The 15252-nt window shown below is 41.4% G+C and overlaps 1 protein-coding gene across 1 annotated transcript in view; it reads right to left on the reverse strand.

Annotated features, from left to right (window-relative positions):
* The window catches only part of MYO3B (myosin IIIB), a 263260-nt gene that overhangs the window by 243455 nt on the left and 4553 nt on the right, over window positions 1–15252 (reverse strand). The window contains exon 2 of the mRNA XM_073646976.1: window positions 1139–1235. Within this exon, the coding sequence (XP_073503077.1) occupies window positions 1139–1235 (97 nt within the window). The remainder of the gene's footprint in view (window positions 1–1138; window positions 1236–15252) is intronic.

Genomic DNA, 15252 nt, shown 5'->3' on the forward strand with positions numbered 1-15252 from the left:
GTAGGTTTCAACATTAGCACACCTCGCTAACTTGCATGTTCACGTGTCACATCATTTCAGCCAGGTCTTGGCTATCCAATGACTGCTGTTAGACCACCATTGTTAGAAAATAAGTTGACATATATAAGGTTTACCTCTACACAATCCAATATTACAGATGTATGACATGTTAAACAACTCTACGTGTCTATGCAATCTGCTTATTTTCTTTGTATTGGAGTGGTGGTTTCATGCAACTCTCTCACAAACCTTCATGGGTCAATGACATTCGTTTGGTGAATGCTATATCTGGATTGTTTGCCTGATTATAACAAAATTTCCGCACTGTCTCCATGAACAGATTAAAGCAGGAAAATATAACACATTCATATTTTGGCTTTGCCGTGTGTTACATAGAGTAACATAAGAATAGAGATGAGTAGATTGATCCGTGGAGGATCGAGTTTGAGTCGATTTTCCTGAACTTCGCGGTTCCATTCTATATCAAACACTTTGACATTTGATTAGAAAATAAAAATTTGCCCAGCACCATTTCCCACAGTGGTAAAGCATCAATGAGAGGGCTAACATTGGTTTCCCAATAAAGTCCAGCAGCTATGACATCCCATGCCAGGTTATAAATCAGATTTTCATACCTTTTACAGAGGAGGATACTACACCACTGGGTCATCACAGAGTGGTTCCCTGTGGAGTACAGTTGGGCATAGAACTGATAGAATGTACAACAGAGTTGGATTCCATCTCCAGATTCTCGAGTAAGGGCGCAGACAGACGTGTGAGGATCATATCGCAGTGCAGGGACTGGCCCGGCACCTCTCCAGACCTGAGCGTGACAGCGTGATGTATTTCTATGCAGCTGCCATGCTCAGGTCAGGAGAGCCAACGGTCAGTCTGAGGATTGCGATACAATTCTCGCACCCGAAATACGGCCGTCTGTCTGCCCCCTAAGAGGATAAGATAGATCTTAATGAAATGAAATGTCTCTCTCCTCTTTCTGGTCCCCCCTTTCTTCCTTTTCTTTCGCTAATTTATCGAAATTTGGGGCAACATTTGACAAAACCGGGAAGTTTAAATTTCAAAAGATCCGCTCATCTCTACATAACACATTTGCTAATGTAGAATTCAAGATGTTCTTTACCTCATCAAGAACCTCAAGGTTGACCAGGTCATCATCCAGGCAAGTGTTCTCCTTGGTGTGCAGCACATAAGGCCTCCTGGTGTGCATCCTTTCATACCTGCAACATGAAAAATTATTGATAACGTCAAATCCAGGTCTCAAACTGCACCTTTTGTTGTCACCTTCAAGACATCTACCCCAAAATTAGTAGAATCTCCAATTATCACCAACAGAAGAAGTTTCTTCTGGCATATACAGTATGCCTAAATTTGCATCTCTAGTGTGATGACTCAGTATCAGGGATATGGTATAATGGAGTTACTCATAGTGGTTAATCAAGTAGGTCTCCAATTAAAATGGATTAACACCCTACAACGATGAGTCAAGTTTTTCCAGATCTGGAAAAATATAGACCTCATCCTTGCATATATATAGAAGACTTGCTAGCCACCAGCATAGGGATGACTGATTTTGGTCATGCTGTGACACATGCTATAAAGACGATAGAAAACTAGCTATATGTAAACACTCTTTGTACAATTGTCCCCAATCACCTTAATAATTGGATTAAAGATTGGATCCTTATAAAGTATAAGTCCAGCCTTACCTGTCTACCTTACAAAATGCCTCTTCTAACAGAGTCCTTCAGAAACATGATTCCCTTTAACCACACAAATGGTTGCGCTCCTGGTCTGAGATGTAATCTTTTGTCCTTACGTTACGGAATTAGAAGCAAAGACATTTTTATCTGCTAACTCTATGTAATCTGATTATAACCAAAATCTCAAAACTAGTCAACTATTAAATTAAAATGGACCAATAATGAAACACGACTCTGGGATTATTAAGGCGGCTCTGCCCAGGACGGAGAAACGCGTTTTCAGTATTATCTACATTATGTTGTCTTGAATTATAAACCTAAGGCAAGAACAATTTCTGGTTTACAGCAAAGGAGCCTCCTGCTGTGGAGCACTTAGCGCTGATCCGAAGTGAGAGCTTCTGACAGTCCTTTCCTTCATAGACGCTGTGCCGTCACGTGATGAGACAAATCCCCCAGCTCCGAGAACGTCATGAGATCGTGTCTGCGAGGTGGGAGTCATATAATGCCTCAAAATATCAGCAATGCTATTTATTGAAGTTAGAAGCATGGTAAAAAAAAAAAATCCTGGACAATCTGCAAAAATAATGCACTTTTCCCCCCTTTTCTGTAAAAATGTTTTGTTTTTTAAAGTTGGAGAAACTTGTACAGATTTTTGTGACCCTAATTATGATCATTATACAATGAATGCACCTAATATCTTTATATCAGAAACGAGGTGGTGGACTATGAAGTCACTGACCCAACCTGGGAAGGTGACATGCATAGCGAGGACAGCAGCGCATAGAGGGAGGGATCTGAAGCACCACAACAGGCAGGAAGAGGCAGTGAGGTCGCCACAGACACAAGGTGGGCAACTGTTCCCCAGAACACCAGCATGAGGGAAGTTGTCAGTCCAACTGTTAGGTCTTCCAGAGTCTGCCACTTTTTTAAAACCCAAAAAAAGACCATTTGCAACATCTGCCATGCCAACATGAGCAGGTGCAACAAAACTACCAGCCTGACCACCACCAGCATGCTCAGGCACATGACAGCAAAGCACCCGATATGGGCTGTAGACATACTGTACATCATTTAAAAGGAATCTGTCACCAGGATTTTGCTATGTAATCTGAGAGCAGCATGATGTAGGGGCAGAGTTCCTGATTCCAGTGATGTGTTACTTGCTGGTCTGCATACTGTTATTTTGATACAATAAGTTTTCTCTACTGTAGATCTAGCAGAGCTCTGAAAAGTTGAGCTCTGTAAAATCCTGCCCACACCACTGATAGGCAGCTTTCTGTGTACACTGTGCATAGGCAGAAAGCTGCCAATCAGTGGTGAGTGAGTGGCTGGACCAGGAAGCATGAGACACCTAGTCCTGTAATGATAATCTCCTGCTGATAAAACACTGATTTTATTGAAATAGCAACAAACTGCCCAGTAAGTGATGCATTGCTGAAATCAGAATCTCAGTCCCTACATAATGCTGCTGTCAGATTACATTGAAAACATCTGCAGACAGATTCCTTTTAAAAAATTTGGGCTGTGTGTGATTTTTTGATAAGCGGTCGAGAAAAAATGTTTAAAAAATCAAGATGGCAATCCTGTACACAACATTTCTGGAGTTACAAATACAAGGATTTAAAAGGGATTTTCTGATAGTTTAATTTAAAATCTGTTCACAAGAATCAAGATGGTCACTGATTACTTCCTCTAGCACTTACTTCCTATCTATACGTGCATTACCGCTGCAGCCAAACACTATCCTCAGAGGTACATGCTGGCTGTGGTTGGCTGCAGCGCTCACATGTGCATGGGTGGAACATCATTTCTGCAGGAATTAAGCAGAAACCAATGTGGACCAGTCAAGTAACAGCTGGGGATTAAAAGGGAAACTGTCACATGAAAAAACGCTATTAACCTGCAGATATGGGGTTAATCTGCAGGTTAATAGCGTTCTGAACCTGCCTGGTGCCGGCACTTAGATCCCCAATGACAGCAGCTCAGCATTTGGGCTGGCTGTCAGTCAGTGCCAGGGGGTGACTGAACCCGCACAGGCGCCAACCCTGTGACCGCTAGCGGTAGGAATAAAGTTAATTCCCTCTCAGCAGAAGGGGTCTAAGCGCAGGCGCCGGGCAGGTTCAGAATGCTATTAACCTGCAAATTAACCCAACATCTGCAGGTTAATAGCGTTTTTTCACGTGATAGGTTCCCTTTAAAGGGAATAGGTTACTTTTTTTAACATATACCCTGCTCAAAAAAATAAAGGGAACACTCAAATAACACATCCTAGATCTGAATGAATGAAATATTCTCATTGAATACTTTGGTCTGTACAAAGTTGAATGAGCTGACAACAAAATCACACAAAAATCATCAATGGAAATCAAATTTATTAATCAATGGAGGCCTGGATTTGGAGTCATCCCCAAAATTAAAGTGGAAAAACACACTACAGGCTGATCCAACTTTGATGTAATGTCCTTAAAACAAGTCAAAATGAGGCTCAGTATTGTGTGTGGCCTCCACATGCCTGTATGACCTCCCTACAATGCCTGGGCATGCTCCTGATGAGATTGCGGATGGTCTCCTGTGGGATCTCCTCCCAGACCTGGACTAAAGCATCCGCCAACTCCTGGACAGTCTGTGGTGCAACGTGACGTTGGTGGATGGAGCGAGACATGATGTCTCAGATGTGCTCAATCGGATTCAGGTCTGGGGAACGGGCGGGCCAGTCCATAGCTTCAATGCCTTCATCTTCCAGGAACTGCTGACACACTCCAGCCACATGAGGTCTGGCATTGTCCTGCATTAGGAGGAACCCAGGGCCAACCGCACCAGCATATGGTCTCACAAGGGGTTTGAGGATCTAATCTTGGTACCTAATGGCAGACAGGCTACCTCTGGCGAGCACATGGAGGGCTGTGCGGCCCTCCAAAGAAATGCCACCCCACACCATTACTGACCCACTGCCAAACCGGTCATGCTGAAGGATGTTGCAGGCAGCAGATCGCTCTCCACGGCGTCTCCAGACTCTGTCACATCTGTCACATGTGCTCAGTGTGAACCTGCTTTCATCTGCGACTTTGCCAATCCTGGTGTTCGGTGCAAATGCCAAGTGTCCTGCACGGTGTTGGGCTGTGAGCACAACCCTCATCTGTGGACGTCGGGCCCTCATACCACCATCACGTAGTCGATTTCTAACCGTTTGTGCAGACACATGCACATTTGTGGCCTGCTGGAGGCCATTTTGCAGGGCTCTGGCAGTGTTCCTCCTGTCCCTCCTTGCACAAAGGCGGAGGTAGCGGTCCTACTACTGGGTTGTTGCCCTCCTACGGCCCCCTCCACGTCTCCTGGTGTACTGGCCTGTGTCCTGGTAGCGCCTCCAGCCTCTGGACACTATGCTGACAGACACAGCAAACCTTCTTGCCACAGCTCACATTGATGTGCCATCCTGGATGAGCTGCACTACCTGAGCAACTTCTGTGGGTTGTAGAGTCCGTCTCATGTGACCACGAGTGTGAAAGCACAACCAACATTCAAAAGTGACCAAAACATCAGCCAGAAAGCATTGGTACTGAAATGTGGTCTGTGGTCCCCACCTGCAGAACCACTCCTTTATTGAGGGTGTCTTGATAATTGCCAATAATTTCCATCTATTGTCTATTCCATTTGCACAACAGCATGTGAAATTGATTGTCAATCAGTGTTGCTTCCTAAGTGGACAGTTTGATTTCACAGAAGTTTGATTTACTTGGAGTTATATTCTGTCGTTTAAGTGTTACCTTTATTTTTTTGAGCAGTGTACATTTTAGGGCTCTTTAACACAGGGGAGATATTTTGGCCAAACAATTCTTGACCATGGTCATCCAAGTGCAGCAATCGAACAACAATGATAATTCGCTCCCATCTCTTTGCTGACGTTTACCATCAAGACAAACCTGGAATGGGCCCCTTCTCTTCTGGGACACAATAGCAGCTGCATGGACTGTCTCTATGGTAGATTTGTGTAGAGAGGTAATTAAGACAGCCTTCACAAGTACAAATGTTATGTTCATCAGATCAACTGTCCCATGTTAATGCACAACATGAGGAATTTTACAGGAGGCAATTATTTTACAGAAATTAATGGGAATTTAGGGTTTTCTATGAAAATGAATGTGCTTATGTTAATTTCTTCTAAGCATCTTCAAATAAGCGTTCTCATCTCATGACAACAGGGAGAAGCTGTGTCTGCTTTAGACGCATGGAGTCGGACTGTTAGAAATTTCCGTAAGCATTTACGTCAGTTTAGAGAATATTTAGGCTTCCTATACCAAAATAATAGCGGCCCATGAGTGCACGAGTAACAAGCAAAGACGTAAAGTAACCAAGAGCCATTCCACCTGATCAGATAAAGTATTGCTTCGGGAAAACATTCTTCCTTTCTTTCTGATTTCAATGCACAAAGGAAAAAAATAACAGGTTATGATTTTAGGACATGCACATTTACATATGATCTCATGCCAATGTATTACTGTATATGCACCCGCTATGGGCAAAAATAACAAGAATTAACTTCTTCAAAAAGGTCCACCAAGAATCTGAAAACTATTCCTGATTAAATCCATATACAGTCAGGGCTGAAAGTCTTGACATCCTTGAAATTCATCCAGAAAATGAAGTATTTCTCCCAGAGAATTATTACAATTACACATGTTTTGTTATACACATGTTTATTTCCTTTGTGTGTATTGGAACAACACAAAAATACAGAGAAAAAAAGGCAAATTGGACATAATTTCACACAAAACTCCAAAAATGGGCCGGATGGTAAACACCATTAATTATTCATTATTCTTACCACATCTCACATCAACCATAACCTCTATTTTCATGTTTCCTTTGCTCCATCATAAGGGATGATGCTGATATTTCAGATCATGAGTTTGGCAGTCAGGCCATGAATATGGTGTAATGCAAATGAGAAAATAAGATTGGAAGAGGATCGTGTGAGCTTTCTCTAAATTGATCCAATTCACAAAGTAACTGACACTATTGTAAAAGAAATACAGTACAGACCAAAAGTTTGGACACACCTTCTCATTTAAAGATTTTTCTGTATTTTCCTGACTATGAAAATTGTGCATTCACACTGAAGGCATCAAAACTATGAATTAACACATGTGGAATTATATACTTAACAAAAAAGTGTGAAACAACTGAAAATATGTCTTATATTCTAGGTTCTTCAAAGTAGCCACCTTTTGCTTTGATGACTGCTTTGCACACTCTTGGCATTATCTTGATGAGCTTCAAGAGGTAGTCACCAGAAATGGTCTTCCAACAATCTTGAAGGAGTTCCCAGAGATGCTTAGCACTTGTTGGCCCTTTTGCCTTCATTCTGCGGTCCAGCTCACCCCAAACCATCTCGATTGGGTTCAGGTCTGGTGACTGTGGAGGCCAGGTCATCTGGCGTAGCACCCCATCACTCTCCTTCTTGGTCAAATAGCCCTTACACAGCCTGGAGGTGTGTTTGGGGTCATTGTCCTGTTGAAAAATAAATGATGGTCCAACTAAACGCAAACCGGATGGAATAGCATGCCGCTGCAAGATGCTGTGGTAGCCATGCTGGTTCAGTATGCCTTCAATTTTGAATAAATCCCCAACAGTGTCACCAGAAAAGCACCATCACACCTCCTCCTCCATGCTTCACGGTGGGAACAAGGCATGTAGAGTCCATCTGTTCACCTTTTCTGCGTCGCACAAAGACACGGTGGTTGGAACCAAAGATCTCAAATTTGGACTCATCAGACCAAAGCACAGATTTCCACTGGTCTAATGTACATTCCTTGTGTTCCTTAGCCCAAACTTGTCTCTTCTGCTTGTTGCCTGTCCTTAGCAGTGGTTTCCTAGCAGCTATTTTACCATGAAGGCCTGCTGCACAAAGTCTCCTCTTAGCAGTTGTTGTAGAGATGTGTCTGCTGCTAGAACTCTGTGTGGCATTGACTTGGTCTCTAATCTGAGCTGCTGTTAACCTGCGATTCCTGAGGCTGGTGACTCGGATAAACTTATCCTCAGAAGCAGAGGTGACTCTTGGTCTTCCTTTCCTGGGACAGTCCTCATGTGAGCCAGTTTCTTTGTAGCGCTTGATGATTTTTTCAACTGCACTTGGGGACACTTTCAAAGTTTGCCCAATTTTTTGCACTGACTGACCTTCATTTCTTAAAGTAATGATGGCCACTCGTTTTTCTTTACTTAGCTGCTTTTTTCTTGCCATAATACAAATTCTAACAGTCTATTCAGTAGGACTATCAGCTGTGTATCCACCAGACTTCTGCAAAACACAACTGATGGTCCCAACCCCATTTATAAGGCAAGAAATCCCACTTATTAAACCTGACAGGGCACACCTGTGAAGTGAAAACCATTTCCGGTGACTACCTCTTGAAGCTCATCAAGAGAATGCCAAGAGTTTGCAAAGCAGTCATCAAAGCAAAAGGTGGCTACTTTGAAGAACCTAGAATATAAGACATATTTTCAGTTGTTTCACACTTTTCTGTTAAGTATATAATTCCACATGTGTTAATTCATAGTTTTGATGCCTTCAGTGTGAATGTACAATTTTCATAGTCATGAAAATACAGAAAAATCTTTAAATGAGGTGTGTCCAAACTTTTGGTCTGTACTATATATATATATATATATATATATATTTAAAACAATACAGAAAAACCTGACTCAAGCAACAAGTCATTTTCTGATGTCACATTCCCTTTAAACAAACATTTATTTCTTCTATTATAAAACAAACAAATTACCAAAAAAATATATAAATCTATACCAACCTCCTGCCTTGCCCAGTGATAAGGCAAATGTCCTTTTTGATTAGAATGGTAATAAAAAGCTATAAATTGAAGCTATGTAACATTTATGTAAGCAGTTGCATTATAAAGAAATCTAATTCCCTTATTTATTCTGTCTGTGAGCTTTTTTAACGATACATTTATCCGCCCTAGAATGTAGTCAATAATACCTCCTATGCAGAAAAAGGCTTTAGGCAAAAATTGAGTTTATTTTTTAATTTATTCATTTCCCTATAAGCCTTGTTAATTAGACTATTAAACAAAATGGAAACATAACTGGCACATAAAATCTGTGTGTTTATTTTCCTGTGAGGTTTTTCCTAATGGGTTCACTGAAGATGATACTAAGAAGCCAGTGACATCATGAGATAACCAGTGGCAGAACTATGGGGGTGTATAGGCTGTCATTACTGGAGGGGGCTTCCTTGTGCCCATCAGATAAATTATTTTGAGTGCCCATCCTTCATCTAAATTTATCTTGAACACATCCACTTTGAATTAAAGCCTGAACCCGGTGATAGACCCCCACCGATCTGACATCAAAGACCTATGCTATCGATAGGCCGACAATGTCATAGTACCCCATTAGGTTATCAATATCATACTCCCCCTTATAAAGAGAAGCTATTTTCAGAAAATGACATGATTTTAAACCAGGTTTTTGTGTTACTTATATTTTTTAAACTTATTTTGCAATGTTTATCTGCTACATTATTATCAAGTTTATTTGTTACAAATTATTTATTTAAAAAAAACAAAATTAGTAATCTTGCAATTTTGTGGGTTTTTTTAAACATTTTTGGCAATTTTCTTTATAGGATGTAATTTTTATAAAAAAAAAAATAAAATTGGTAATCTTGCAATTCTCACATTGGCCACTGGGGATTTTTTAGATTCTAACTTCCGGTTGTTTCAGGAAGCAACACCTGTACATAGCCATGATGAACAGATTCAGATGCTATCTTTTGTACTGAAGTATCTAATGAGTGTGTGCAAAGTTCCTTCTGAAAAGAGGGGGAGCTGTAAAATTGCCTATTCTGATTGGTGGATCCTGTGTTATCAGCTGTATATAGAGGTGTTACCTGTTATTATAAACCTGCCTCTGATGATAAGGTCACTTGCTGAAAACTCTTCCTAAAAGGACAGAAAGTATGAGTCTAAAAAAGCCCCTGTGGCCACTGTCAAAATTGTAAGATTACTAATTTTCTTTTTTAATAAAGATTGTGTCCTATAATAAAACTATTGCCAAAAATGCTTATAAATCACTAAATTGCAAGAACTAATTATTCTTTTTTTTAATAAATGATAATATAACAAACCTGATTTGAACAATATGTTATTTTCTGATGATAGCTTTCCAATAGTAGCATTGTTATTATTGGGGTCCAATAACCTTTCTGCCCAATTATAAATTCAGAAATAACTGTGTCCAGAAGATACCCAGAAAACTCAAACTGTGCAGTTATATTCTTAACACTTGAAGTGTATGCAGTGAAATATACAACAATACATATGGTTGTATGGTTGGGACTTCCATTTCTTGGCTGTACAACAGCCTTGCCATGCAGCTTATAAGCTCCCCGATCCAGAAAAAAATGAGCTCTTTCAGGCACTCCCTGAGCAATCCCTGTAATGATTGGGCAGAGCGCTGATGAAGCTCTAGGTGATCACTGTGAGAACTGTGCAGCTCTTCAGTAGCTGCACTGTCCTCTCTATTAACTCGCTTTTATGTTGGAAGTAAATTGAAAGCTGAACAATCAGTTCAGCTTCCTACTATGGACCAAAACATGAAGTTACTTAAAAAGAAGAGAGGGGAATGTGAAGGAGTCTGTTTTAAAGGGTAATAGCCACTGAGGAGGGCTGTAAGAAGTCTGTGGAGCAGGGGGAAATGTCTGTGAAAGAAGGAAGTACATGTGAGAGAGGGGCATTTAGGAACAGTTTGTGAATATGGAATTGAGGAGCCTGTGTGAGAGAGGGGTGGTGGGGTGCAGCCTGTGAAGGGGCACGGGAAACAGTTTGTCAGGAAAGGGAGCAGTCTGAGAGGTGAACTTTGGGAGCAGTTTGTGAGAGGTAATATGGGAGGCTGTGTGTGAGAGAAGTGGACATGGGGAGCAGTTTGAGAGGGGGGCATTGGAAAGAGAGGGGTATAACATGACGCGAGGCGGTAGCCATGGGTGAGCTGCTTGTCTCCCGTGCCCGGCATGCTACATGAAAAGGGGGTCCTTGTCACGCAAAGTGAGGGAAAGATTAAGTGCAACACGAAGGTAAGAGGGGAAGGAAGCCCAAACACTAGGGAAAGGGGGAGTGGAGACCCCTAGGCAGATCTAATATCACCCTGCCTACCCTATCATCCCTTTATAGGTTCCACACCTATTACTGAGCAGGAACCTAAGCCCTGAATGTCCCTAGAGCTTGGCCCTAGATAGGAAGGGGACAGGGTAAGCATTAGTCAAGCCCCACTACAAACTAAAGACAACAAGGTAGACCACCAAAGGGGATACACTTAGCTTGAGCAGACACCAGAGAGATAACACCAACTGTCCCCCAAGGGCACCAGAGAAGAAACTAGCCAACTGCTAGTGCTCCAAGCCAACACAGAGGTACATAGATCTATCACCGGCGCCTCTCTGGAGAAACTGAGAGTTTTTAACTACCAAGCACGGGTGTGTCAATCAGCAGGAGAAGGTGGAGGTAGCTGCTGAGTCCTAAAGGAAGAAGGCTATAGCAATACTAAAGAGATGAGAGGATCAAGAAGGCATCTACAATGCCAAGCGCAGTGACCTTCTACAACCAGCCTAGTTTATAAAAATAAAGTCCTTTTTACTTACAAAAAACTTATATACAGATGGTAGCAGGAAATTAGCTTGCTGTTTCCTTCTGCACAATACAGAGGCACATTCTTGGTGGTCATGGACGGCGGCACAATACTTGTGGTAAATGTTACACCTTAGAGGGAATGTTGCTAGGCAAATCATGGTAAATGCTAACATTCTGGATGCCTTCTGATCCCATTAGTGGGGATTTACAGCATATATTTTCCTTTGCAATCAATAAATACTTTATATATTTTGTCTGCAGTGAGCTCCCCCTAGTGGCATCTGTAGCCAGCCAGAATTGTATTATAGTGAAAAAGGTGGTTTGAAGCTCTGTTTCAGAAAAAAAAAACACAACAGCTACCGCTATAATTATACATATTTTATGAAATTAATCAGAATTGTATATGGAAACTATTTAAAAATATAATATAATATAAATATATGGAAACCTAAAGGTTTTGCTATTCCTCTTTTGCTAATATGCTATGTCTGCTCGACATGTTACTACTAAAAAAAGTATTTAGAGCCTTTCTAATTCATTAGAATGTGCTGAAAATATTATGACCTCATTGATTCATAAATGGCAGGCAGAAAGTCAGGTTTCACGCTTTTGTGCCGCTTTCTGAAAACTGAATCTGCTCAAGTGAAAAATAATTGTTTCACCAAGGAAACAGGACAAACTGAACACACGGTGGGATGTGCGCAGGCTGGAGAGACCTTTTAATAATTACCGTACTTTTCATTGTAAAGATTTTCTGTATCCAAAGATAAAAAACTGGAGTAGACAAAAGGGAGACAAAAATAAAAGTAAACGTCATATACCTTCCTAGCTGAGCGAATCTGGGGGTTTTACAGAAATGACAAGTAACACGATAAACGTGTGCGACACATATATTAATAGAACTCAATGCAATGGAAATTCTATATAAAACTTGGAACAATTGCTCACCGCAGCTAATCAGAATGCAGCTTCCTTTCCCTATCTGACTGCAGTAGTTTTTGTTCACTTAGAGGGGATGAGCCTGTGCCCTTGGTGAGGGTAAAACTTGGTACGGCTCTACAAACCTAAACCAGGGGTGGGGAACCTTTTTTCTTCCAAGGGCCATTTTGATATTTATAGCCTCTTTTGAGGGCCTTACAAAATTATCAAATTTAAATTTACCCTGGTATGCGTGGTCAAACATTTAATTAATTCACGCTAATTTGATGGCTGGAGCCATGTGCTGCTACTCGCAACTGCTTTTCTAGGTTTGCTTCAGTCTGTTGCACAGTCGACTTTTTGCAATCATTTTTGTAAAGGACTAGCAGCAGTAAGTCATACGAAACACAGATTTATATGATACTGTATGTCTCCTCACAGTGGGAAATTCATCACTGCTCACATTACACTTATACAACTCAAGCAGTGGTAAGTCAGCTGTATACATCACATAGGATACACCGAGACTAGTGTATGAGCATCACATAGGAGATACCAAGACTGCTGTATACGCATTACATTGGATACACAGAGACTGCTGTATGCACCACGTAAGAGACACTGAGACTGCTATATATACATCCAATAGAAGACACACGAGACTGCTGTATATACGTATCAAAAATGCTGTATATACATTACATATTAGACACTAAGACTGCTGTATGTACGTCACATAGGAGACATCAAGATTGCTGTATACACCACATAGGAGACACCGAGACTGCTGTATAGACCGCAGAGGAGATACTGAAACTGCTGTATAGAGATCATATTGATACACTGAGACTGCTGTATACAGCACATAGGAGACACTGACACTGCAGAATATACATCACATAGGAGACAAAAACTCCTGTATATATATCAGATAGGAGACACTGAGACTGCTGTATACATCACATAGGAGACAGAGACTGCTGAAAGACCCAGCCATGACCCATCTTCAATGCGCTTACTGAAGGAAGGAGATTGTTGGCCAAAATCTCGCGATACATGACCCCATCCATCCTCCCTTCAATATGGTGCAGTCATCCAGCTTCCTTGCTGAAAAGCACACCCAAAGCAGGTTTTCCCCACCACGCTTCACGGCTGGGGACGATACCAAAAAGTTCTATTTTGGTCTCATCTGACCACATGACCTTCTGCAAGGTCTCCCCTGGATCATCCAGATGCTCATTGGCAAACTTAAAAGGGGACTAGGCTAGGCATGTGCTGGTGTGAGCAGGGGGACCTTCCTTGCCCTGCAGGATTTTAATTCATGACGGCATAGTGTGTTACTAACAGTAATGTTTGAGACTGTGGTCCCAGCTCTCTTCCAGTCATTGAAAAGGTCTTCCCGTGTAGTTCTGGGCGGATTCCAGACCTTTCTCAGAATCATCATTACCCCACGAGGCGAGATCTTGCTTGGAGCCCCAGACCGAGGAAGATTGACAGTCATCTTGTGTTTCTTCCAATTTCTAATAGTTGTTGCCTTCTCACCAAGCTGCTTGCCTATTGTCCTTTAGCCCATCCCAACCTTGTGCAGGTCTACAATTTTGTCCCTGGCGTCCTTAGTCAGTTCTTTGGTCTTGGCCATGGTGGAGAGGTTGGAGTGTGATTGATTGAGTGGACAGGTGTCTTTTATACAGGTAACACGTTCAAACAGGTGCAATTAATACAGGTAGGAGGGCTTCTTAAAGAATAACAGGTCAGTGAGAGACAGAATTCTTGCTGGTTGGTAGGTGATCAAATACTTATTTCATGCAATAAAATGCAATTTAATTGTTTAAAAATCATACAATGTGATTTTCTGGTTTTTATTTTTGATTCTGTCTCTCACGGTTGAAGTGTACCTACAATAAAAATTACAGACCTCTCCATTTTTTGTACATGGGAAAACTTGCTAAATCATCAGTGTATCAAATACTTATTTTTTCCACTGTAGGAGTCCCTGGGGCCAGAGCATATATATCACATAGGAGACACTGGGGCTAGAGCATGTACATAAATAGGAGACGCTGGGCTTGAGCATATACATTACATAGGAGACACAGAGGATTGAACATCACATATGAGACAATGGGGCAGCTGTCTTCATCAATGGAATAGGAGTGCAGAGTGCACTGCTTCCGCCCACAAAATACGTTCCAACGCAGGCCGCTGGCACTAGCCAGCATCAGGACATAATCCTTCATTGCATGCGCCCCAGCATTTAGTAGTAAATGCTGCGTGTGTGTGCTCGCAGTCTAAGGAGCAATTAAAGGATGGACGAGCATTTTGGTCCTCGGAAATCTGCCCTAGGGCTGGAGAAGAGGACCTCCCATGACTGAAGCCTCCCCACCCCTGCCCTAACCATACTATGCAAAAATGTGTCCTATTGAAAGAGTATACTGTACGGGTATTTTGCTATTTGCTTTCTGGGTACCAAATAATTTGGAATCTTTTTTAAAAACCTTTGATTTGGCCTTGAACTTTTGTACTAATGTATTGTTCATTACCAGCAGCCCCTTGAAATACCACTGATAAGCAAATATACTTTACTTACTCATAGCCAAAAGGCTGAGAAGCGATATTTGTCACAATAGATGAAGCAAGGAAATAACTATGCATTGCCCTGTATATTCATGATGCACATCATATAAATATATGTAGAAATGTAGACAAGCAAATTATGGAAGATGCTAATGTACTGAATGACTAACCCATGCCTCATGCAGTTATGAGTCACTGGGCATGACGCTAATTGCAACCACGTCACCTACAGGTTTTCTTACAGTATCTGAAAGTGGCGGTGTGGTGTTCTGCCAGGCAAAAATCCCAATCAGCGGCATAACCATTTCTGATTAGAAGTAAAGCTCTGCCATCCTCTGGACACAAGTAGAACTGCAGCTTAGATTTATTTCTATAACATTGTAAAAAAAATATTCTAGGTA

The sequence above is a fragment of the Phyllobates terribilis genome, unplaced genomic scaffold, assembly GCF_046119375.1.
Source record: "Phyllobates terribilis strain yellow unplaced genomic scaffold, ASM4611937v1 Scaffold_9__5_contigs__length_417890890, whole genome shotgun sequence".
NCBI classification, from domain to species: Eukaryota; Metazoa; Chordata; class Amphibia; order Anura; family Dendrobatidae; genus Phyllobates; species Phyllobates terribilis.